The sequence below is a fragment of the Zingiber officinale genome, chromosome 6A (genome assembly GCF_018446385.1).
Source record: "Zingiber officinale cultivar Zhangliang chromosome 6A, Zo_v1.1, whole genome shotgun sequence".
Classification (NCBI taxonomy): Eukaryota; Viridiplantae; Streptophyta; class Magnoliopsida; order Zingiberales; family Zingiberaceae; genus Zingiber; species Zingiber officinale.
Window position 1 is genome coordinate 140,005,550 of NC_055997.1, and position 26,149 is coordinate 140,031,698.

The 26,149-nt window shown below is 36.9% G+C and overlaps 1 protein-coding gene across 6 annotated transcripts; it reads right to left on the minus strand.

Moving 5' to 3' along the window:
• Positions 1 to 2,062: 2,062 nt before the first annotated feature.
• LOC121998335 (high mobility group B protein 6-like) lies at positions 2,063 to 3,679 on the minus strand. Of its 6 annotated transcripts, none has more exons than XR_006116480.1 (6): positions 3,235 to 3,666; positions 3,121 to 3,149; positions 2,948 to 3,052; positions 2,647 to 2,866; positions 2,469 to 2,573; positions 2,063 to 2,258 (listed from the first exon to the last, which is right to left on the minus strand). XR_006116480.1 is itself a non-coding variant. In XM_042553225.1 (6 exons), the coding sequence occupies exons 1-4, from the start codon at positions 3,409 to 3,411 to the stop codon at positions 2,705 to 2,707; spliced, it is 366 nt and encodes a 121-aa protein (XP_042409159.1). In that variant the 5' UTR covers positions 3,412 to 3,679; the 3' UTR covers positions 2,063 to 2,275; positions 2,469 to 2,573; positions 2,647 to 2,704. The 6 variants fall into 6 exon arrangements, 5 of the variants coding, with proteins under 5 accessions (XP_042409159.1, XP_042409158.1, XP_042409160.1 ...); XM_042553225.1 differs by lacking the exon at positions 3,121 to 3,149 and having other exon boundaries at positions 2,063 to 2,275; positions 2,647 to 2,712; positions 2,791 to 2,866; positions 3,235 to 3,679; XM_042553224.1 differs by lacking the exon at positions 3,121 to 3,149 and having other exon boundaries at positions 2,063 to 2,275; positions 2,647 to 2,712; positions 2,781 to 2,866; positions 3,235 to 3,678.
• Positions 3,680 to 26,149: the final 22,470 nt, after the last annotated feature.

Sequence of the window (26,149 nt, forward strand, 5' to 3'; positions counted from 1 at the left end):
TGGACATGAGGATTCGGAATTTATTAACATGTCGAGCAACTTGATTTAAAATAAGTTATGCAAGAGAGTCAACCAATTGACACGGATGATAACAATGATGCTAGATTTGCATAGAGCATCCACATCAGAGTCCTCATCCAAAATCTATAATTTAGGGTAAAATAACTACTTTATTAAATTTAGATATCTATTTTTCACTACATAATACATCAGCTTCCCTATAATTTATCATATATTTATTTTTTAATTATTTTTTCTCTTTCCTTCATATTTTTTATTATTAGATGAGGAGAGAGATGGAGGAAAGAGAATTTTTTTATTATTAGTGGGAGGAGAGAGAAATAATATTTTAATGTTTAGGGAATGGAATCCATTCCCTAAATTTAAAGAATTACTGTTCATAAAATGTATATTTAGGGAATGGGTAGGGTAGCTGATGTGGATGTTTTTTTAATGTAAAATGTAAAATTTAAGGTAAAAGTTTAATTTAGGGTAATTGATGTGGATGCTCTAACAACATATTGAGTGAAGACGCTTAAAGTTTTTTTTGATAAACTTAATAGAAATTAAAGTAGTCGATTGTTGGTTCAATTATTTTTTTAATATATTATAAAAAGTTTTTTCAGAGTTGTCTAGGCTACTTTCTAATGTAATATAATATTAATTATATTATTATGTTTGGTAATGTAATCTTTTGATTACAAGGATGATTATATTATTTTATTTAATATTCAATATTTTTTATAATGAATGTAATTCGTATTATTATAAAATGATAAAAGTATCCTACGATTTCTATCGGAGATCGCCGTTGTACCTCTACCGAAGGCAATGGTCGACAGTCGTGGGCGACGGTGATACCAGAAGTGGTTGGCGGCGGCCGACCGACGACTAGTGACGGCGGTCGATCGACGACCGGCTGCGGCGGTGGCCGGCCGGTGACCGGTGGCGGCGATGGCGGAAGGGGCCGTCGATGATCAGTTGATGTCGAAAATGAACTAGGAGTATATTTGATATTTAAATTTTAGTTAAACGATGACTTCGTAATATAATCAAATTATATGGTGTTTACTTTGTAATACAGATTACAAAACTTCATTATCGTTTGTAATCCAGATTACATTACATTACAACTTAAATTAGCGAATTTACCTTTTTTAAAACTATACCAAACAAAGTAATCAATTTTATAATGTAATCTTGATTACATTACAAGATTGATTACATCCTACCAAACGTAACCCCACTACAAAAAAATTGCTTTTTAGGGACAAATTTTGGGACGAATTTCTTAAAAAAATTCGTTGCAAAATATTTTGCGACGAATTTTGGGACGAATTTATATTCGTCCCAAAAATAGCGTTGCGAAATTTTGGCGACAAATACATAATTTTCGTTGGAAAATTTTGCGACAAATTTCAATTTTCGTCGCAGAATTCGTTGCAAATCTGCAACGAACGTTAATTCGTTGCAAATTTCATAATTTTATATCTGCGACAAACAAATATTTTCGTCCCAAATTTGCAACGAAAATTTTTCGAGGCAAAAAATGTTACATAATTACAAATAAATACCGGCCAAAAAATCCTATTTTCTGCGTAAATTTGCGACAAAAATGGATTTGTTGCAAATTTGCAACGAATCTGGATTCGTTGCAAATTTGCAACGAATCTGAATTCGTCGCAGATTTGCAACAAATTTAGATTTGTCCCAAAAAAATAACCATGACTTTACAAATTTGCGACGAATCTGGATTTGTCCCAAAAGGTGTTCCTAATTTGCGACAAAAAGCTAAATTTTGTCCCAAATCTGCGACGAATTTTGGAACGAACGTATTCATATTTTGGGATGAATTCATATTATAAATTTGCGACAAAAATTGATTTGTCGCAAAATTTGTCCCAAAAACAAAAAAAAAATCCAAAATCTTTCTTGATTTTTCTGTTATCCTGTTTACATATTACACTTACAACATCTTCAACAAATTATATCCAATACATCCATATCCAACATCCAAAAAAATCATCCCAAAACTAAACACATCATATCCAACACATCCATATATCTTATATCCAAATAAATCATCCCAAAACTAGCACATCATATTCATATATACAAATAATCAAAATCCAAACAACAAGTTCAACAAATCATAATATCCAAACATGAAAGTTCTATCATAATCCAAACAACAAATGTAACAAGGCATCCAAAGGAAAATAAAATACATATCGTCACGTCTCAGGAGCTTCGATCGCCTTCCGTGCTTCTTTTCCTGCATCAAATTACAAACAAATAATAAGTAACATTTATAACTAAAAAAATGTATCAAACATATTAATGATATCTGTATTTAACATTTACATGCATCCTATTTCAAATATTGATATGATCGCTTCCCCAATAGAATTGTGAAATTCAACAACAAAAAAAAATGCAAATAATGCAATTGACAGAAACCAACTAACCTTGATCATGTTATCTGTTTTCTCCTTCTTCTTAAGCAGCTGAAGGGCTTCTTTCTTCCGGATTTTGATGTGCTCCACCTCTTCCTTCTCTCAAGTAGTAGCTTCCTGATTCACACACACTGAATTAGCATTTTTTTTAAACATCAATTCACTTTTAAGCTCAATCTCAGTTTCATACCTCAATCTTCTTTTGCTTATAAAGTTTAATTTCTTGGTTGTAATTTTCCTTCAGAGTCTTAGCAATCTGAGAAATTTGACATATGCTTGAGAACAGAGAGAAACATAAAAATTATTCAAATTGAAGATGCACACGAAAATATTCCATTTTGCTCCTCCTCATAGGGAGCTTTCTGCTCTTCTGCCATGTTCTTCCACTCCTCTCCTGCTATCTTTGAGATCTGAGGTAGGCACGCGCCATAGTATTAACAATAAGCCACCTAAGAATTCCAGCAACATATTGGGTTTTCTAAACTACATACCTCAAGGATGGTTTTCTTCTCTTGTAGCAGAGCTTCACGGCGTTCTTTCGAGAACAAGAAGAAAGCTGACATCGGATGTTTTGCTTCAAAGCATCCTTCTCTTTCCTAAACCAAAGATATACTGCATCAGTTTGGAAACCAAAATTTGATCTTTTGCAAATGATATACATTACCTTACTTTCTTGCCCTCTTTTTCAACTTCCTGTTTAGATAATCGAACCACAATAAGAACAGTATGGGTTTGGTTGATAAAAAGACTGGATGTTATGTTAAACTAATTTATTCACCTGTTGAAACTGCAAATATTGTTCCAGCAACTCCATGGCGGTCTTCTGCAAATGCTCTTTTTCCAGTAGCTTCATTGCTTCTTTCTCTCGATTCTCTTGCTTGACGACTTCCTGGTAGGCCTCCTTCTTCTTTCGTCGCCAAGGCCACCAGCGGCCATCGAGGCCCGATAGCGGCATATAGGAGGCCAGAAGATGCCTTTAATGGTCGGCAGAGGGCCAGCAAGGCATTACTCCGACAACCCACGCGTGCCGTGCAAGAAAAGCCGGCGCGACCCAGTAGCGGCCGCCGCCTTACGCCCTAGTAAGTTTGGGAAAAAAGAGAGGGGAAGAAATGCACTTTACCTGCTGGAGATCGCGACCGGAAAAGGATGCAGATGGTTGCGCTACCGCCGCCAACAAGTTGATGGAGAAGAGGAGAAAAAGAATTAGGGCAGAATAGTAGCGATCGGGACATATTGCGACGCATTTATTTTGATTTTTGAGAATTTTAAATTTTGTGACGAACTTAACAATTCGTCCCCAATTTGGGACGAACTTCCAGGTTCGTCCCAAATTAGTAACAAATTCTAAAATTCATCCCAAATTTAGTTTTTTATTTTTTATGTGATACTTTAAAAAATTAAAAGATGATCCTAGAGAGCTCGGAATGATAGGAAACAAGTTTCTATGGCTACGTATCATTGTCCTAATATTACTAGAGGGCTCAAACAAAATTTTTAACTAATACACCGATGTTTATAAATTTTTGGAACAAGATTTTAATATTTATTACTAGTTCAAAGAATAAAAATTATAAACATCTGTGTATTGGTTAAAAATTTTATTTGAGTCCACTAGTAATATCAGGACAACGATACGAACTCATAGAAATTTGTTTCGTGTCATTCCGAGCTCTTAGGGTCATCTTCCAATTTTTAAAAGATTAACCTAAAAAAACATATTTTTGCGACAAACTTGAAATTCGTCCCAAATCAGGAACGAACTCAGAAATTCGTCCCTAATTTGGGACGAATTTCCAAGTTCGTCCCTAAAATCTATTTCTTAGGTTAAACTTTTAAAATTGGAAGATGGCCCTAGCGATCTCGGAATGACACGAAATAAATTTCTTTGGGTTCGTATCTTTCTCCTGATCTCATTAATGAGGTTAAACATAATTTTTAACAAATATACTGATGATTATAAATTTTTTACCCCGAACAAGTAATAAATATTTGATTCTTGTTGCAAAATTTTATTAACATCAGTGTATTGATTAAAAATTATGTTTGGGCACATTAGAAAGATCACGAGATCGATACGAACTCATAGAAACTTGTTTTATGTCATTCCGAGTTCTCTAGGGTCATCATCCAATTTTTTAAAGTTTAACCTAAAAAAACAGATTTTTGCGACAAACTTGAAATTCGTCCCAAATTAGGGACGAACTTCTGAGTTCGTCCCTAATTTGGGACAAATTTCAAGTTTGTCGCAAAAGTTAATTTTTTCAAAAATCAAAATAAATGCGTATAAAATACAGAAGATGGACCTAGAGAGCTCGAAATCACGTGAAACAAGTTTCTATGGGTTCGTATCGATCTCCTGATTACAATGATGACCTCAAATATTTTTTTCACACAATATATTTAGGTGAGTGATTTATGGATATCAAAATCACCTAATCATTTTCAAACTCTAACTCTTTTTCACCAAGTCTTAAGGTTTATAGAGTCCATCTAATTATTATTACGATTAAAAAAAATTATTAGTTATTTGAGGCCATCATTGTGATCAGGAGATCGATACGAACCCATAGAAACTTGTTTCATGTGATTCCGAACTCTCTAAGCCTATCTTCTGTATTTTATACGCATTTATTTTGATTTTTGAAAAAATTAATTTTTGCGACAAACTTGAAATTCGTCCCAAATCAGGGACGAACTCAGAAATTCGTCCCTAATTTGGGACGAATTTCCAAGTTCGTCTCTAAAATCTATTTCTTAGGTTAAACTTTTAAAAATTGGAAGATGGCCCTAGCGATCTCGAAATGACACGAAATAAATTTCTTTGGGTTCGTATCTTTCTCCTGATCTCATTAATGGGGTCAAACATAATTTTTAACAAATATACTGATGATTATAAATTTTTTACCCCGAACAAGTAATAAATATTTGATTCTTGTTGCAAAATTTTATTAACATCAGTGTATTGATTAAAAATTATGTTTGAGCAAATTAGAAAGATCACGAGATCGATACGAACTCATAGAAACTTGTTTCGTGTCATTCCGAGTTCTCTAGGGTCATCTTCCAATTTTTTAAAGTTTAACCTAAAAAAATAGATTTTTGCGACAAACTTGAAATTCGTCCCAAATTAGTGACGAACTTCTGAGTTCGTCCCTGATTTGGGACGAATTTCAAGTTTGTCGCAAAAGTTAATTTTTTCAAAAATCAAAATAAATGCGTATAAAATACGGAAGATGGACCTAAAGAGCTCGGAATCACGTGAAACAAGTTTCTATGGGTTCGTATCGATTTCCTGATTACAATGATGGCCTCAAATATTTTTTTCACACAATATATTTAGGTGAGTGATTTATGGATATCAAAACCACCTAATCATTTTCAAACTCTAACTCTTTTTCACCAAGTCTTAAGGTTTATAGAGTCCATCTAATTATTATTACGATTAAAAAATTTTATTAGTTATTTGAGCCCATCATTGTGATCAGGAGATCGATACGAACCCATAGAAACTTGTTTCATGTGATTCCGAGCTCTCTAAGCCCATCTTCCGTATTTTATACTCATTTATTTTGATTTTTGAAAAAATTAATTTTTGCGACAAACTTGAAATTCGTCCCAAATCAGGGACGAACTCAGAAATTCGTCCCTAATTTGGAACGAATTTCCAAGTTCGTCCCTAAAATCTATTTCTTAGGTTAAACTTTTAAAAATTGGAAGATGGCCCTAGCGATCTCGGAATGACACGAAATAAATTTCTTTGGGTTCGTATCTTTCTCCTGATCTCATTAATGGGTCAAACATAATTTTTAACAAATATACCGACGATTATAAATTTTTTACCCCGAACAAGTAATAAATATTTGATTCTTGTTGCAAAATTTTATTAACATCAGTGTATTGATTAACAATTATGTTTGGGCACATTAGAAAGATCACGAGATCGATATGAACTCATAGAAACTTGTTTCGTGTCATTCCGAGTTCTCTAGGGCCATCTTCCAATTTTTTAAAGTTTAACAAAAAAAAATAGATTTTTGCGACAAACTTGAAATTCGTCCCAAATTAGGGACGAACTTCTGAGTTCGTCCCTGATTTGGGACGAATTTCAAGTTTGTCGCAAAAGTTAATTTTTTCAAAAATCAAAATAAATACGTATAAAATACGGAAGATGGACCTAGAGAGCTCGGAATCACGTGAAACAAGTTTCTATGGGTTCGTATCGATCTCCTGATTACAATGATGGCCTCAAATATTTTTTCACACAATATATTTAGGTGAGTGATTTATGGATATCAAAACCACCTAATCATTTTCAAACTCTAACTCTTTTTCACCAAGTCTTAAGGTTTATAAAGTCCATCTAATTATTATTATGATTAAAAAAATTTATTAGTTATTTGAGGCCATCATTGTGATCAGGAGATCGATAAGAATCCATAGAAACTTGTTTCATGTGATTCCGAGCTCTCTAAGCCCATCTTCCGTATTTTATACGCATTTATTTTGATTTTTGAAAAAATTAATTTTTGCGACAAACTTGAAATTCGTCCCAAATCAGGGACGAACTCCGAAATTCGTCCCTAATTTGGGACGAATTTCCAAGTTCGTCCCTAAAATCTATTTCTTAGGTTAAACTTTTAAAAATTGGAAGATAGCCCTAGCGATCTCGGAATGACACGAAATAAATTTCTTTGGGTTCGTATCTTTCTCCTGATCTCATTAATGGGGTCAAACATAATTTTTAACAAATATACTGACGATTATAAATTTTTTACCCCGAACAAGTAATAAATATTTGATTCTTGTTGCAAAATTTTATTAACATCAGTGTATTGATTAAAAATTATGTTTGGGCACATTAGAAAGATCACGAGATCGATACGAACTCATAGAAACTTATTTCGTGTCATTCCGAGTTCTCTAGGGCCATCTTCCAATTTTTTTAAAGTTTAACCTAAAAAAATAGATTTTTGCGACAAACTTGAAATTCGTCCCAAATTAGGGACGAACTTCTGAGTTCGTCCCTGATTTGGGACGAATTTCAAGTTTGTCGCAAAAGTTAATTTTTTTAAAAATCAAAATAAATACGTATAAAATACGGAAGATAGACCTAGAGAGCTCAGAATCACGTGAAACAAGTTTCTATGGGTTCGTATCGATCTCCTGATTACAATGATGACCTCAAATATTTTTTTCACACAATATATTTAGGTGAGTGATTTATGGATATCAAAATCACCTAATCATTTTCAAACTCTAACTCTTTTTCACCAAGTCTTAAGGTTTATAGAGTCCATCTAATTATTATTATTATTACAAAATTTTATTAGTTATTTGAGGTCATCATTGTGATCAGGAGATCGATACGAACCCATAGAAACTTGTTTCATGTGATTCCGAGCGCTCTAAGCCCATCTTCCGTATTTTATACGCATTTATTTTGATTTTTGAAAAAATTAATTTTTGCGACAAACTTGAAATTCGTCCCAAATCAGGGACGAACTCATAAATTCGTCCCTATTTTGGGACGAATTTCCAAGTTCGTCCCTAAAATCTGTTTCTTAGGTTAAACTTTTAAAAATTGGAAGATGGCCCTAGCGATCTCGGAATGACACAAAACAAATTTCTTTGGGTTCGTATCTTTCTCCTGATCTCATTAATGGGGTCAAACATAATTTTTAACCAATACACCAATGTTAATAAATTTTTGGAACAAGATTTTAATATTTATTACTCGTTCGGCATAAATTTATTTTAAACATCTGTATATTGGTTAAAAATTTTGTTTGAGCCCACTAATAATATCAGGACAATGGTACGAACCCATAGAAACTTATTTCGTGTCATTCCGAGCTCTCTAGGGCCATCTTCCAAAATTTTAAATTATCACTTAATAAATATAAATTTTGCAACGAACTCGGGATTTCGTCCCTAATTTGCGACGAAATTGGCAACGAATATATATTCATCGCCAATTTGCGATGAAACCAAAGATTTGTTGCAAAAATTTATCTGTTTATCTCTGCTTCTGCGATGAACAATTTTTTTCGTTGCAAATTTTATAAATTTTCCAACGAAATTTATTTTTCGACGCTGATTGGCAACGAATTTTGCGGCGAAAATAAATTTATTGCGAATTTGCGACGAATTTCTTTCATTTCTATTTTTGTTGCTAATTTGCGATGAATTAGGTTTTCGTTGCAAAATTAGTCGCAAATTTGCAACGAATATTATTCGTCCCAAATTTTCGTCCCCAAATTGTAAATTTTTTGTAGTGCCCTAATGCAATTCAATTATGTCCAAAGTCTTATTTGTTGGTACAATCGATCGGGTCAAATTGACCAAGTTGATATGCAAGCTCGAGTTGATTCGAGTTAGAATTTCGATATTTAATCAATACACTGTCGAAGTAAAACGTCCAACTTGAATCAACTCAAGCTTAATGCAATCCAATTATATCCAACTCGAGCTGATCAAAGTAAAACGTCAAACTCGAATTGAGTCAAGTTGGCAAGTTTTTTTAAAGTTGTCTAATGCAATCCAATTATGTCCATAGTCTTATTGTTGGTACAATCGATCTGGTCAAGTAAAATTTCAAGTAGGTTAAAATTAATCATATACTTAATAGTCAATCAATATATTAAGTTGGTTGAGCAAAAAATCAAGAGAATCAAAGTTGACTGAATACTTGATAATATATAAAAAGTCCAAGTAGGTCATGGTTAGTCGGACACTTGCAATTGAAAGTTCAACGTAACATAGAGTTGACACGAGACAGAAAGTCTAAGCGAGTCACGGTTGACCGAACACTTATGATTAGAAGCCCAATAGGTAGTTGGCAAGAGGAAAGTTCAACTGGATCATAATTGACTGGACACTTACAATAAAAAATCCAATAGGGAGTTAGCATGAGGTAATAAAGTCCCGACATATCAAGGTTAATTGGAAAGTAGGAAACGAGGAAGTCTCGGTAAGTCAAGGTTGGTCAGATGCTAGACAACGAGAAGTCTCAGTAGATCATGGTTGACTAGACATCGGACAAAGGAAGTCTTGGCAAGTTGCGGTCAACTGGATATCGAACAAAATGAGAATTCAACTTTGGTAAGGCTGAAATAAGAGTATTAGTTGATTGATAGAGTATATCGATCAACTAATGGATACAAAACTCCCAAAACCTCAAAAAATATAGTTGCTACAGTATTGCTACATTATCGTGAATAGTATTTTACTACAGTATGGCTATAGTAGTAATCAACTGATGGGTTTAATTAATTGACTGATGGATAATGCAGAAACATATAGAAGTTTCAAAACTCGACTGATTATAATCAAGCGACTGATGAAGTATATTAGTCCATTGATGTCTTGTTCAGGAATATAGAATGTTCAAAACTTGACTACAGATCTCGACTGATTAAATAACAGTCTATTGATGATAATGATCAATTGACACATGTTGAGATGGATGAAGTTGTTGAGCTGACAGGTCAGAATAACGTTCGAATCAACAGTAAATTAATCGACTGATGGGTAAGATTAGTTAACTAATAGTAAAAATTAGCCTAGACCTAAATGCTATAAAAGAAGGGATTCGAGGAGATTTTCGACGTAGGTTCCAACTCCAGTCCTTCTACAGAGGAGGCCCGGGGCAGGAAAAAAAAATCCAAAATAAATTTGGGCTCCAACTACTCAAGGTCCCAATTACATGCCTAAAAAGATAAAAGTAAAAGACAATATCAAAAGATTCTGAAATATGAATTTGAGCCCAACTATTCAAAACCCCAATTACATGCCTATAATACATAATACTAAAAAAAAAAAAAAATTGGGTCCTCTCAAATTATGGGCTCAGGGCCATCGCCCAGTGCCACCCTCCTCCAGGGCCGGCCCTGGTAGGTTCTTGAAGATTTGGAGAGGAAATGTTGTTACATTTCCTACCATCAAGAGACAATCCAAAACGACAAAGAAGTGTTCAAAATAAAGATGTGTAATGTTGTTACTTTCATTTGTATTTGTATATTTACTTTATTATTGTATTTATTTTTTAAGAAATAGTTTGCAAAATGGTTCCCTGCCTCCAATAATATCCAAGAAGAAAAAAAATTTAGTAGTGATAGATCGCTAGAATTATAATTTGGATTAGTCACCTTAGGAAGTGAAAACTAATTAGTAAAATTAAGATGTTATGCACATGACATCAAATTTGATTCAAGTTTTCCGCTAGACATTCAAACGATGAAAATACAATCGAAATGAAATTATCAATCCTCTACTTTGCACCTGTCCTAATGTTACTATGTGACAAATAAGATATATATTTTAAAATGATGATTAAGTTGGTAAAAGACGATTATGCTTGTCCTAATATTCCCATCAATCTATCCTAGGATTAACACGGAGGAGGATGATTAAAAAATTATACAAGGTAAACATGTGAATAAATAAATTAAAGCATTAATTTGTAATATAGTTAAGTGCAGAAATTTTAAATTTATAATACATTCTATTCTATCGAGTATTGATAGTTATCAATTACCGCACTTAAAATTATATAATTTTGAAAGGCGAATCAAGTTTTCTCAAAGATCGAGTACGTTCACTTTCGAATTATACTCCTCCCATCTTTCAAACTTAAATTAAAATTGATTTTATTTATTTAAATCGAATTGAACCAACTAAAATTAAATTAAAAACTTAATTATTTAAAATTAAATTAAAAATTTAAAATTGTAATAAAATTTTTAAAAAATTAAAAATACAAAAAAATGTCAATAAAAATTATAAAATTATAGGAACTATAATTTTTTTTTAAAAAAACAAACTGTGTTTAAATAGCTAATTACAAGAGAAAAAATCAAACAAAACTAAAAAAATAAAAATTAAATAAATATAATTAACTAAATGTCTTCGGTACTGTTTTGGTTAAATCATCACCATCTTGGTGCTGATTTCATCAAAATAACATGATCAATTTAGTGCTGACTTTTAATTAAAATTCAATTCAATGCACAAAATTTCTACTAACATAAGATCCCTGAGAAAGATCAATTCATATTGGATTTGTTATATACAATTTTATCTTATAAGATAATGTTTCTGTATGATCCTAAAATCATAGGATGATAATTTTACTATTATACTAAGGCTCCTGTTGAAAAATTTCAAAAGTTAAATTTATAATTTTGCAACAATTATATTTTATGATAAGTCCAGTTGGTAACAATAATTGATCAGATAAAAATATAGATTAAACTAACTAAACTATTTAATTTTAGGGAATTGTAATACATAGTGCTATAAATGTGAAATTGAGAATTAAAAAAAAATGAGGTTCATTATTTATTTTACAATAATCTAATTTATCTAGTTAAATTTACCCTAGGCCCTTAAATTTAGAAGGACAAAAATATCAACCAAAAATAATGGAAAGAAGACTAATTTATAATAATAGTGAATTGATACACTATACTATACAGGTGAAATTGTAAAAAAATAAAAATAAAATAAAACATTTAAATTTCAAAATTATAAGATATAGTTAGCACCTTTCTTTTGTACGATTAACTCATCTAATTAATTTGTATAGGTGAACTTAATCTATTCTATATATATATATATATATATATATAATATAAAATTCATTATCATTAAAGAAATTAACTTATAATTAGATGATCTATTGCTTGATTGTATATAAAGAGGGTTTAAATTAAATATATGTGAATTCAATGTATAAATCTAATAACACGGTTCATTAATATTGATGGGTTGTTAATGAGAGATGAGTTTTACGATGGATAATTTTCATAGGTTGGACTGGGTATATAAAAGAAGAGATATGATACATCTAGGGTATACTTAATTGTGCTCTCTTCTTCTTACTTTTTTTTCATTATATTGAGAAGGATCTTCGGTTGCTGACTCAATTCTGTGGCAGACATTCATTGCGTTTGAAGGATCTTCGATAACAAGCAAGAAGTAATAGTCTAGGGCTGTAAACGAGCTGAGCTGAGCCAAACAGTAAGAGGCTCTGACTCAAGCTCGGTTCATTATCCCTGAGCTTAAGTTTAGCTCAAGTTCGATTTGAGCTTTAGTTCTTAAGCTTGAGCTTGGCTCATAATAATATTAAATAGCTCGAATTTGGCTCGAGCTTGGCTAAAAAAAGCTCTTTTAAAAATTAAACGACTTCGAGCGAACTTGTTTAAGATAATTAGCTATAATAATTAATAATATATTATTATATTTATTATTTATATGTTATATAATTATATATAATTATATAAATAAATAAATAAATAATAAAATAAACGAGCCTCTTAATTAACATGTTCGCGAGCTCATGAACCAAATGTTGTTAAACTTGAGCTTGACTCGATAATATTTTCGAACTTGAAATCAAGCTAGAGCTTAACTCGAACGAACTCGAATGAACTTTTTTCGAACCAAGACCTGAATAGCTCGCAAATAGCTTGACTCATTTACACCCCTATAATAGTCCTTTGCGATGGATTTAAATTAGCTATTCGCTAGCTATTAATTCGATTTTCAATATTATTTTAAAGATTGATGATATCCTATAGATAAATCCTTTAGTTTATTATTCATTATTCATGTATCACAATCCTAACATCTTTTTCTTATGCTAAGTTGTAACATAATTAACATGCACCCTAATGTCGATGCAGTGAGAACTCTAAAAAATATTCAAAAACTAATAAAATCCGATCATTTTCAGTCCTTGCCATTAAATTTTCCAAGTGTATAATTATTCGCTGCTTTATATATCGACTTAGATCTGTACTTTTCACACTGTGACTCTTAAAATAAAATTGTAATTTAATAGTACTATATCTGTTTTTTTACTCAATTAAATTTCTAGTAAAGTACCAGAAAACAGGTGGAATGTGCAGAGGAGGATTATGATCCCAGGCATGCAGTTTAAATCTTGAAATTTTCAATTGTTTTTTTATTCACATGGGAGAATTGATCACCTAGTTTAATCGATCTCACTCGATAATAAGTTCAAGAAATTCATAAAATATAGTCAAAATTCCAATATGCATAATTTCAACAAAAAAAAAAACAATACTCGATCTTCAAATGACATTATATGCATGTATGCCATCAAGATCTTCTCTCTGATTAACCATTCGATGAAACTTAAATCTGAATCCTGGTGCTCTCCTCCAATATAATTCACCATTAATGAGGTCGAACTCCAATGCATCCCAAGAATTTTCTCTCTAAGATATTAAGCCACCAACTGGAGTTTCTGACTTGAGCAAGATATATATATATATAAAACTCTGATTATATTAACACATGGAGAAAGAAGGGATCTCGAGGTTTCAGACATCAGGCACACTTGCGCCTTCATGCTTCACGTCCCTAGCTCTGCTGCTTCTCATCAACGCCAACTACTCGATCACAAGTTTTAATATATACAAAACTAATAGGCGAACAAAAATCTATCGAGCTGCGTGGACGGTGAATCTAGCTTTAAAGTCAACCCCGTCTTCCTCGATCCTCTACTCCTCTGCTTTGACTCTTACGCTATTCCCGCCGGAAAAGTGGATCCATCACATAAATCTCGAACCCTCTCCCGCCACTTTTATATACTCTTCTTCTCCTCCTCCTCCTTCTTTCCCCTCGATCTGAACCATCAGATTAATCGTTCTTAATTATACATTTCAGTAAGTGTTTCAAAGGGCACAGCTTTAATTAATAAATTCTGTAAATTAGTCAATGCTTGAATCATCAATTAATGCACTATGGCCACCCTGCGTGAAGTAACGAGGCCATCGATCGAACTTCGAAACCTTAAATGAAATTGAATAGAATTAATCACGTACAGGCTGTAAGGCCGGGATCCGATGGCCATCAATATATGGCCTCTCACGTGCTTCCTGCTCCCATGCATTCCTTCATGCACATATATATACATAGTCATATGCGATGTAGTTTTAGGGGGTTCCAAGGGCGATGAGCAAATGGTCACCAATACCACTCGGCGCGCGAAGGAAGTGCTCCTCTCCCTTCTCGTGCTGTCTGCGTCGCTGTGCCCGGCCGACGCAGCCGGGTACAGCGAGGAGGTGGGGCGGCAGTTCATGGGGCTGAGCCCGCGGGCGGGGAGCCGGCTGCTGCAGCAGGGCGGCAGTCGGTGCGACGGGAATACAGGGGCGCTGTGCCCCGCGCCGCCTCCGAGCCACCCGCCGAGGCTCGTCGCGTGCTGCGAGAGCCGCTGCCGCGACGTGTTCTCGGACCGCTACAACTGCGGCGCCTGCGGCAGCCGGTGTGGGTTCGGGCAGCTCTGCTGCGGAGGGCAGTGCACGTCGGTGGCTTATGACGTGGGCAACTGCGGGGCGTGCGGCGCGGTGTGCCCTGACAATCAGCGCTGTGAGTACGGCGCCTGTGGCTACGCATGAAGAGAGTTGGGTGTTGGTTCCTTCCTGTGAAGAATTAAAAATATTTTAAAATGGTCATTTAATTTCATTTGCAAAAAAGTCTATAAAATAGGCCCAAATTTGATCTTTTCGGTCTAATAATTATATATGTATGTGTTGGTTGTCAAATTTTGGGAGAATTTGTGGCATTCGTTACATTGCGTATGAGCTAAGTGAGTTTGTTAAGTGTCACTCAATTCTGTTATATTATATATATGGAGACAAAGGGTTTTACGTAAGAGTATATATATATGGCATTCACTATGTAGAAACTTTTGGTCGAATTGCTCGAGTGACATCAACTATTATTGATTGTAGCTTCATTGAGACATTGACCAATATATCAACTCGACGTAAGGAATGATTTTCTTCATGGAAATTTCTCTGAGAAAGCTAAGTCTATATGGTATCACAACTTGGCTGTAACATGCATGAACCAAATCGCACGTGCAAGCTTTGACATGCTTCATCAAAAGGGATTATACTTCATCTTTATTTTGATGACATAATCACTACTAGGCATGATTCTTAAGGGATTATTGATACGGTACGTGCATTACTTATACAAGAAATTCAATATGGAGAACTTGGGTATGTTCTAAGTCCATTATTAGCATTCTCAATTTAAATATGCATTAGAGTTTCATATTATAAAATTATGACACTTATGGAGCTAAATGTAAAACTACACAAAGACAAACTAGGTGGAGAGAGCTCTTTCAAGTTGTTTAATGGGTTGACAACTTATTAGCAGCCTTGGTTAGCTTACCCTAGCTCTTTCAAGTTGTTTAATGGGTTGACAACTTATTAGCAGCCTTGGTTAACTTACCCTAATTAGATGAAATATGAGTCATATTGTTTATTTGCTTAGTTGGTTTATGGCCAATTCACTAGTTTATGGTATGATTTTATCTAAAATATAAGAAGATGGTTAGCTGAGAACATGACTCTACTGTTGACCGGATGAAGACTCCGTACTATCCTGCAATACAGACAGCGTTAGTGCTGAGACATGGAAAGAGTCACCGGCGTTAGCCCTCCAACACTCAAGTCAGTACTCAGTTCGAGAGGAGAGAATAATAGAAGTGAACAGTAATATTGTTTAACTTATTAGCAGCCTTGGTTAACTTACCCTAATTAGATGAAATATGAGTCATATTGTTTATTTTCTTAGTTGGTTTATGGCCAATTCACTAGTTTATGGTATGATTATGTCCGGGAGATGAGAAGATGGTTATCTGGGAGCGTGGCTCTGCTATTAACCGAATGAAAACTCCATACTATGCTGTAACACATGGAGCGTTAGTGCTAGGACATGGAAGGGGTCCCAACGTTTGCTCTCCGACGCTCAAGTCAATATTCAATTCGGGAGGAGAGAATAGTAGAAGTGAACAGTAATAGAGAGCCCGTAGAATAATGAAACATCACATATCTTTACATGTAGATGGAGATCTCCTTTTATAGTGTCACTATAATGTTTGTGCATGCATCCCAAAATATATATATGTTTTTCAAAGCTTCCTAAGAAAAGACAAGTCGAAAAGTGTCTCTGACACTTTTCCTAAAACGAACATGTAAATCTCTATGATGTGACAGACTAGAAGCTTTTAAAGTACGATTTACCTGTAGGACATTCTTTGTTGCCGGTGACACAAACTTCCAAAAGAGTACGGTAAGACATGTATGCGGTTCATGTTGTAGGCCAACTAAGGGCCACTCAGCCGAGATGTCACCAGCTCGATCGTACAGAGTGAAGCTATCGACTTGTTCTTCACTTGACTTTACTATTGTCGAAGAGGCACATTGCGTCCGAGCAGACATAAGGTCCTATCGGTAAGGGCGGTGGGTCGGGTAACTTAATATTTGGCTCTTGACCTCCGTTGCAAGTTTGTGGAGGATGACTGGTCGAATGGTCTGGTCAGCCTTTCACATTAGACCGACTCTCAGGGACCGCTCAGCCAACCTTGTCTGATCCACAGTCCACGATTTCGTAGTCCATCTGACCTTGCAACTTTGACCATTTGACTTTGACCTCAATGTCAGCCGGTCTTCATTGCTTTAACCCACTTTTGGGGGGCCCATCTTTATCACCGTATCACAAGTCTTTCTCTTAAGTCTAGTCGAAGGAGGCTACAAGTCCGACTGACTGGACAATTAGTATTTTTTGCAACTCTTCTTCCCGACCGGGCATTTTGCTATCCGGGTCGCCACTCGGTTTGCATAATTATTGCTTTAACATCTCCTAAAGAAGAAAATTTCTTACCGGTTGGGAGCTCTGGGATTGATGCTGCTCAGATCAAGCACGGACGACACTTAGCCATTTATTAGCTCCTTTTTGATCTCTTTCTCGAGCAACCACCCATACTCATAGTGTCTTTTAATTGCTGTTGACATCATCCCGATTTATTGAAAATCGCTCAAATCCTTTGCTATTAATGCAAAACATGCTAAGCATGATTTTTGATCATACACCTAATGATTATTGCTATTCCTCATTAATGTCACCTGTGATTGAATGACACATGTCGTGATCCTCTATCGCCGATAATTTGATGTGATAGGCGACTATTGGGATTCGATGTGATAGCCACCTTTTCAAATTTTGACAGTTTTGATCGAATCTCGTTTTCCTATGCCCTTGATCGGACAACTCTAGATAACCGTTGGCAAGGTTTTTAAAGCCCTTCTTTCTCCCTTCACTGTATCACCTTCTTCTTCACCCTCGTTCGCCTCCTGGCTCTTTGCTTTCTGTTCATTGCTGGTGATTCTCTTTCAGTAAGTCCTCTCTTTTTTCTCCTTTAGATCTCTGATTTTCGTCTTCCTTCACATGGCGCACTCTCCTCCTCTTGTTGTCTCGGGTCTGTGGTACATCTCCACTTCGTTGGATTTTAATGGCGACAAGGTAGATCAAATAAAAATGACTTATTATATTCTTGATGACCACCAAATTGCTATCCCTTTTGCATATGATCGTCCCCACACACCTCTTGATGGCTTCCTCCCTTTCTTTAAGGACTAATTGTATACTGGTCTTCGCTTTCCAATACCTCCTTTCTTTTCCGAAGTCTGTAGATATTTCCATATTCCTTTGCAACAATTAGTACCAAACTCATTTAGGTTATTGTCCGAGGTTGTGGTGCTTTTCTGATTGTACATGATCCCTCCTTTCTGTTCCAAAGTCTATTATTTTTATTATTCCAAACAGTCCGAGTCGGGCGTCTTTCTCTTCCAGGCCCGTGTGGGCGTTGTTTATTTTGATAAGATGCCCTCATATAATAAGGGCTAGAAATCCCATACTTTTATGTCCAACTCTTCGACCAACCCATTTTCCGGACCGCATGGCAGATGCAGTTACCAAGCTCTCTTGAACTGGGCAAATATTGATGGGAGCCGACCTACCTCCAAGCCGCCACTTAGCCGACCAACTTGAAATTCAACATACATAAGTTGCTGCTGGAGGACGTATTGTATATGTTTAGGTTGAGTCCCATTCGAGACCGGCTGCCCTGCACTTTTGGTGAGCCACTTTTCCTTCCCTTGTTTTTTGGTCTAACTAATTTTTTCTTCTTTTTTACACTAAAAGTGATGCTTAGGACTTTAGTTAGCGACTCCACTAAGTTAGTGGATGAAGAGAAGCAAGGTCGTGGAGTTGCCGAGATGGGAGCCATAGATTACTACCAGTCGGGACCTTGGAGGCATAAATCGATGAAGGAGAAGTGAGCCAAACAGCTGGGAGTGATGCTACTGCCAACACTACAAGCTGCCTCCCGAGAGGCCCTCCATAGAACCCATAGCAGTTCCTTAAGAATTGATGACATCCGCGGAGCCATTGATTCAGTGACAACGTCGCAAGAGGCTCCAAACGGAAGCTACCACTCAATCAATGTCTTCCATTCCCCAATCCTCTACCACCATGTCTACACACCGACCCTTTTGGAACGGGGTGAAAGCTCCACTTTTGCTGCTCCCAAGAGAGCAACCGGCGATCCAACTCCTCCCTCCTTTGACCAGACACCCTCCCTCTGTGACTTACCGTTTGGCGCCTTCATCGTCCAATCTCTATCTTATCTGTCGCAGGCACCAACCGGCCCTGTAACTCTCTTTCCACCATTCGCTCCATTCCAATCTCCAAATCTAAGGGTCAGGCCAGCTCAGAGCCGATCGGCTCCAATTCGCATGGGCACGTAACAGTCATCCTTAGATTGTCCACTAATGAATGGCGTGTTAGAACCTTGACGCCCGTTAGAAGGGGGTGAATAACTTCCTACAATTGTTAGTCATAGCGGAAACAAAAATACCAATAAACAAAAGGAAAGCTAACTCTAGAAAATAATAACTAAGAAAGCAAACCAATACATGTTCGTTTAACGTGGTTTAGAGATTAGGAATCCTACTCCACGGCGTGTCTGTAAGATGGACGAAACCTCAATCCATTGGTGGATCAATCTTCGGTAAACTTCGATTAGCTTACATAGCTCCTTACGGGCGAAGAAATCTCACCACAACTCGCACAAGACCACACTAGATCACTTGAGCATTTGGAGACTTTAATTAGGCTAAGTGGAATTTGATAATTACAGGTCAACAGCTCGATAACAGTCAACTGCTACAGTGTATCAGTTAACTGCTACAATGTACCAGTCGATTGCTGCAATAACAGTTGTCTGCTATAGTAGCAAATGACTATTTTCGCAACCATCGGGCACAAAAACATTTTATACCCTGCCCCAGTCAACTGGTCAAATCTTAACTCTAGAATTTGACCCCCCTCGAGTACATTCACTCAACACTCGTCCTCGCCTGACCAACCTAGACCTAGCCTTCTAGCCTCCTTCATCAATCTCACATCCCTCGAATGTCTCCCCAACTTTCACGCTTTGCCTTCTAGAGCTTCCTTCAGCCTTATCCTTATTGTTGGGTCTTCCTTTACCAAAAGGCTCCTCACCTCTGAGACTTCAACCATTGCCAAGTCATACTTGGACTTACGTTGCTAAGACTACATACTTGGACTTACACCGCCAAGACTCCTCTTAGACTTTTCTCCTTTGTCAAGATTACACTTGGACTTTCCTTGTTGTACCTATATCCTGCACACTTACAATGTATATCAAATACAATAATAAACCTAACTTAAACCTTTGCTCAAACATCAAAACCTAGGGCACCTAAATTGCTTCAACATGGTAGTACTCCAATCTTGAGCATCCACACACGTCGAAACATAAGATAAGGATTCAGGGTCTCTTGGCCCAGACTTGGGCAAAAGCTAGAGCCCGGGAGGCGACCATCCCTCCAGCTAAGTTGGCTGATAGATTTAGCCAAAATTCCACTGGTAAGTTCATGAATTATTTTTAAATTTATTATTTCCACTCAGCCTTATGTAACCAATTTCTTTATGCACTAGTTCTGGATGGATGGCCTGCCTCTCTGACAAATGTTAGCTCAGTTGGACCACAAGATCAAGTAGGCGCAAACAATGGGCAAGGACATAGGGGCTTCCCAAGTCCTGATTGAACACCTAACTGCAGAGGCGACACAACTAAAGGATGACTTGGAGAAGCAATTTGAGCAACTTCTTGGATCCGAGCGGGCTCTAACCATGGAAAAGGATAAAAATCATGATTAGGCCGTCGAGTTGGAAAATCTTAGGAAGCAAGCCCACAATTTTGAGCCAAAGATCAACTCGGCCAACGCTCAGAAACTCAAGATCATTGAAGACCTTGATATCAAAAAGAAGGAGGCTCGAGACTTGATGAAGAAGATGAAGGAGGCAGAGGCCACCTTGGCCACAAAGCAAGTGGGCCATACGACCGAGCAGGCGAGACATGAACTTCAGTTTAGCGAGCACAAAAGAATAATCAATGAGAAAGACGTTGAGTTGCGATCACTGAAGGTCGAACTTGCTAAGTACAAGGAGGAAGAACCCGACCGATGGAAACCTATAGGGTGGACCATCCAACAGCTGAAGGAATGTGACTATATTTCCACTGAGGTTCCTTCCTCCTTCATAAAAGGCAGAAGATCTTCGAGGAGTTCCCTGATGATGTTATTATAGATTTGGCATAGGTTTCTATCAAGCTTATTGACAGTGAGTGGCGTCAGCCGCTGGTGGCAGTATCGACCGACAATGTTGCGAGGAGGGAGAAGGAGTATGGGCTACTGGTGAGTGTGAGAGAAAGAGAGGCAGTGCTAGATGTTGGGACCGAAATGTAGCTAGAGGAGGGGGGGGGTGAATAGCTCGTCGCGTTCCTCGTGTGCTTCGTTGCTTGTTTCTTAAAAGATGTGCAGCGGAAATACAAAGAAACAAATGCATACAACGCTAACAAATGGATTTTACTTGGTATCCACCTCACAAGAGGTGACTAATCCAAGGATCCACATACACACACCCTCCACTATGAATAACACTCCTTTATGGTAACTACCAAAGGCGGAGAAGACCTACAACACTCTCAATACAAGAAGAAGGAAAGGGAAACAAAATACAAGCAAAAGATTACAAGTTATGCAGTGAAAACTCTAACCCTAACTTCTTGTTGTAGCCCGCCTCTTGATCTTGGATTACTAGCAAACCTTTCTCCAAGAACCCTTCAAGAATTGGCGGTAGAGTGGAGAAGAAGTGTGGAGAGCTGCTGTGCTCGCTGGAGAGGATCGGAGATGAACAGTGCGAGTTCTTTTGAAGAAGACGCACGCCAACGGCCTTTATCTGCGCCAACGGTCAGATCCCGATCGATTGGATTGCTCCCAATCGATCGGGGAGGCTTTGGATCGATCCACTGATCGATCCAAAGCACCTCTGTGCTCTCGGAAAATGCCTGGATCGATCAACGGATCGATCCAGGGCTTATCGCAATAAATCGCAGCTTCCCAATCGATCCACTGATCGATTGGGGCCTCTGGATCGATCAGCCGATCGATCCAGCAGGCTTCTGTGCGCTCGCGACTGCCTCCCAATAGATCCACTGATCGATTGAGACGAAAGCTTCTCGCGGGGACTCCCCAATCGATCGGCTGATCGATATAGCTGTTGGTTTTTGCCCAAAACCAAGTTCCAAGCCCCTCAAACCAACATCCGGTCAACCTTGACCTGTTGGTACATCATGCCTAGCATCTGGTCACCCTTGACCTGCTAGGACTCCCTCACCAAGTGTCTGGTCAACCCATTTGATCCACTTGGACTTTTCTCCTCGTGCCAAGTATCCGGTCAATTCCTTGACTTACTTGGACTTTCACCAGATGTCTGGTCAACCTTGACCCATCTGGATTTTCCCCGTGCCTGGCTTCACTCACCAGGACTTTCACTTGGCTTCACTCACTAAGATTTCCAACTGCCTGGCTTCACTCACTAGGACTTCCACCTGGCTTCACTCACCAGGATTTCCTTCTGCCTAGCTTCACTCACTAGGACTTTCCATCTGCCTGACTTCACTCACCAAGGCTTTCACTTGGCTTCACTCACCAAGATTTTCATACTGCCTAGCTTCACTCACTAGGTCTTTCACCTGGCTTCACTCACGAGGATTTTCATACTGCCTAGCTTCACTCACTAGGTCTTTCACCTGGCTTCACTCACCAGGATTTTCATACTGCCTAGCTTCACTCACTAGGACTTTCATCTGGCTTCACTCACCAGGATTTCCTCTCTGCCTAGCTTCACTCACTAGGTCTTTCTTTTTGCCTGGCTTCACTCACCAGGGCTTTCACTTGCCTTCACTCACCAAGATTTTCATACTGCCTAGCTTCACTCACTAGGACTTTCACCTGGCTTCACTCACTAGGATTTTCTCTCTGCCTAGCTTCACTCACTAGGTCTTTCACCTGGCTTCACTTACCAGGATTTTCCTTCTGCCTAACATCCCAGTTAGGACTTCCCAGTCAAGTATCTGGTTAACCTTGACCTACTTGACTCTTCTTCAACCAACTTGATCAGACCCTGATCAGAGGGGAATTGCACCAAACAATCTCCCCAAATGAACAACTGCACCTGCACTTGTCCATATCATCGAAGTCTTGTATTGTCAAATATCGAAACCCAAACCAAGACTCAAGCTTGGTCAACCAGGTCAACCTTGACTTGTGGGATATTGCACCAACAATCTCCCCCTTTTTGATATTTGACAATACCTCATTTAAGTTAGGCTAATTCCCATAGCCTCATCTTCCTTCATGCCACTAGGTAATGAAAGCGTAAGTTAAACCCTACATTCTCCCACTAAGAAGGAAAACTCCCTCTTAGATAATGATGACCTAACTTAAACCCTATATTCTTCCCCTATTGGCACACATCAACAAATTTACTTGTTGAAAACTCTCCCCTTTGAGACTCTCCCCCTGAAGAGTTTCTCATCATTGTTCACAACTTCACTCGTTGTGATCAACACGATAATGAAGGTCCCATACCCTTCATTATCATCAATGCTTGCCCTTGAGCATTAACAAGGTCCAATAACCCAAATGAAGGTCTCATACCCTTCATTTGTATCGAATGCTCATCCATGAGCATATACCAACTTGAACCACTTGAACAATGAGGATATCCACTCCCCATTAAAGTTCAAATGCTCAACCTTGAGCATGTTCTTAAAAGAAGGTTAACCACCTTCCAAGGTTCATGAAAGAAATAGTTTTCATGTCTTTAAAGAGTAACTCCCCCTAAAGACATGGTCGTACCTTCTGTCATTACACCAACAATGACTTGGAATCCCTAAACCTTTAGGAAACCCAAATTTAGAAGTTTTGAGGTTCAAAAGTTCAAAATTTGAATCAACCTCAAACGTAAACTTCTACTTAGTCTCCCTTTACCAATTCACTCTCGTTTTCAACCTGAAAATACCCTTTTCATGTATACAAATGTATTTTGAGGGGTTAGGAATGATTTCCTAGACTAAACAAGGGTCAAACCACTGAAAATCAGTTTTCCCAGCTGAAATCAGGTTCCCCAATCGATTGGAGTTGGGTCCCAATCGATTTCACTGTCTTGAATCGATCCACTTATTGATTCAGCCAGTCTGGATCGATCGATTGATCGATCCAGCGAGCTTCTGCTCGCGAGAATGACCTTCTCAATCGATCGACTGATCGATTGAGGCACTCCAATCGATCACCCAATCGATTGGAGACCTGAAATTGCTGAAATTCAATTTCAGCCAATTTCAGAAACCCCTAGAAAATTCTACAAAATTCTAAAAATCGTGAAAATTTGTGTAGACATTATTTAGGGTATACTTTATCATGGAAAAATAGTTTTCTAAGAAAATACATCATATTTTTAAAGATGGACACAAACTTGAAAACTTATAAAAACTTTAGTGTTTTCTTCAAGTTTGTGTCTAACTATTCAATGGTGATTACTATCAAAAGATAGCCTTCACCAAAGTTTTCCAAAATCATTTTAAAAACATTTTCAAAACCAATATCCCACCATGTTCCTTGGGCTTAATGCACATGACTTGTACATTAGCTTTCCCAATGATGGGAAAACACATAACTATGTGTTTTGATGAACTTAAAACTCAAGGAAATGCACTAAAACAGCATGTTGAGTTTTGTTCATCATCCTAACATCTCACTTATATCTACTGTGCACAAAACACATACAAGTTATCTTATAGGTCTTTGTGAGATGTAAAATTTAGTTTTGCCCTAATCTAGGGATCATGCATATCTATCTAGGCATTTTGTGGATATTGAACATCCACCTAGGATGTCACTTGTTGACACCACCTGTTGATAAATGCCACTTGTCCTTAATTTTAAGGAAATAAACATAATGCATGATAATGTTATGGCATACATCAAAAAGAAATAATTTTCAAAAGAAAATTTCTTATAACTACATGATGTATGTATGTCATGACATGATATTTTTGTGTTTTTCATCATATGATATGAATACAAAAATAATCATGATGTCATGACATATAATGGGCAAACAATTATGGCAAGATTTAGCATAAATAAAATACCTAGATTACCTATCTAAGTGTCCTTAAATCTTAGCTAAATTAAAAATTAAACCTAGATTGCCCATCTAAGTGTTCCAAGAAAATGTCAAAACCTAAATTAGTATTTCTAGTTATCTTGATTAACTTATGTCAATTAAAATTAAACTTATTTCTCAAATGTTGGCATATTTCATTCTTCCACAAGAGTATCACTAAGAAAAAACCAAAATCCCAACTTGGTATTTCCTTATGTTTTCCCAATATGTGCCATTTTAAAATAAAATCAATACTTCTCAAATTTGGCACATTTTACTCTTTCAAAGAGTAAATCATAAATCCATTTCATTTTTCAAAGGTTAATAATAACCTTGAAAATGCTCCTTGAGTGTTAATTTCTTCAAAGTTGGGTTAACTACCCTTCTTCTTAGAGTTGACACTCTCTAACCCATCTATAGGGTAGAGAAAATGCTCCTAGGAACCCAAAACCTATTGGTGCTCCTTGGATGCTCTAGGTACTCACTATGGATAACTTCCCTAGATACCTTCCTAGTGACCTTGTTTGGCTTCTTAGAAGCTTTGGTTAGATTTTCTAGGTCAACCCTAGGGATTTCTTCCCTTGTGACCTTTTTAGTGACTTTGTTAGACTTCTTAGAAGTCTTAGTCACTTTAGTTGCAAAAATACTCCTAGGGATAACTTCCCTTGTACTTTTGACTTAATCCTTAGACCTAGGGTTGGTTCCATAACTATATGGAACCCTATGGTAAGAAATTTCATCCTTCTTAGCCTTAGGTTTGTATCCCAAACCTCTATGGCCATTGGATGACTTTTGTTGTCCTAAACCTAGGTTTTTACCCTTAGACCCTTGTGTTCCATTTGTGATTTTTCTAAGGGTCTTCTCTAATTTATCAAGTCTTGACCTCAAGACTTGATTTTCCTTCCATAATCCCTCAACCATAGATTTTCACTAAAATCATGACTTTTCTTTTTCTTAAGCAAATACCTAGAATCCTTAGGGTTCTTGCCTAAATTCCTATCTACCCTTCTAAACCTAGGTTGAGAGGTTTTAGCATGAAAAGCTACATGATTTTCCTTAACTTTATCATGCCTCCTATTTTCATGGTAAATAGCATTGAAATGATATAAATTAGAATTATCATGCTTTTTACCATTATTTAAGGGGATAGTCTCAATGAATGATACCTTTCTTTTTACCTTGGAGGCTCCCCCTTGAATTGAGCTTCCTCCTTGAGCCTTAACCAACTTCTTCCCCTTAGGGCATTGACTTCGGTAATGCCATCTTTGTTG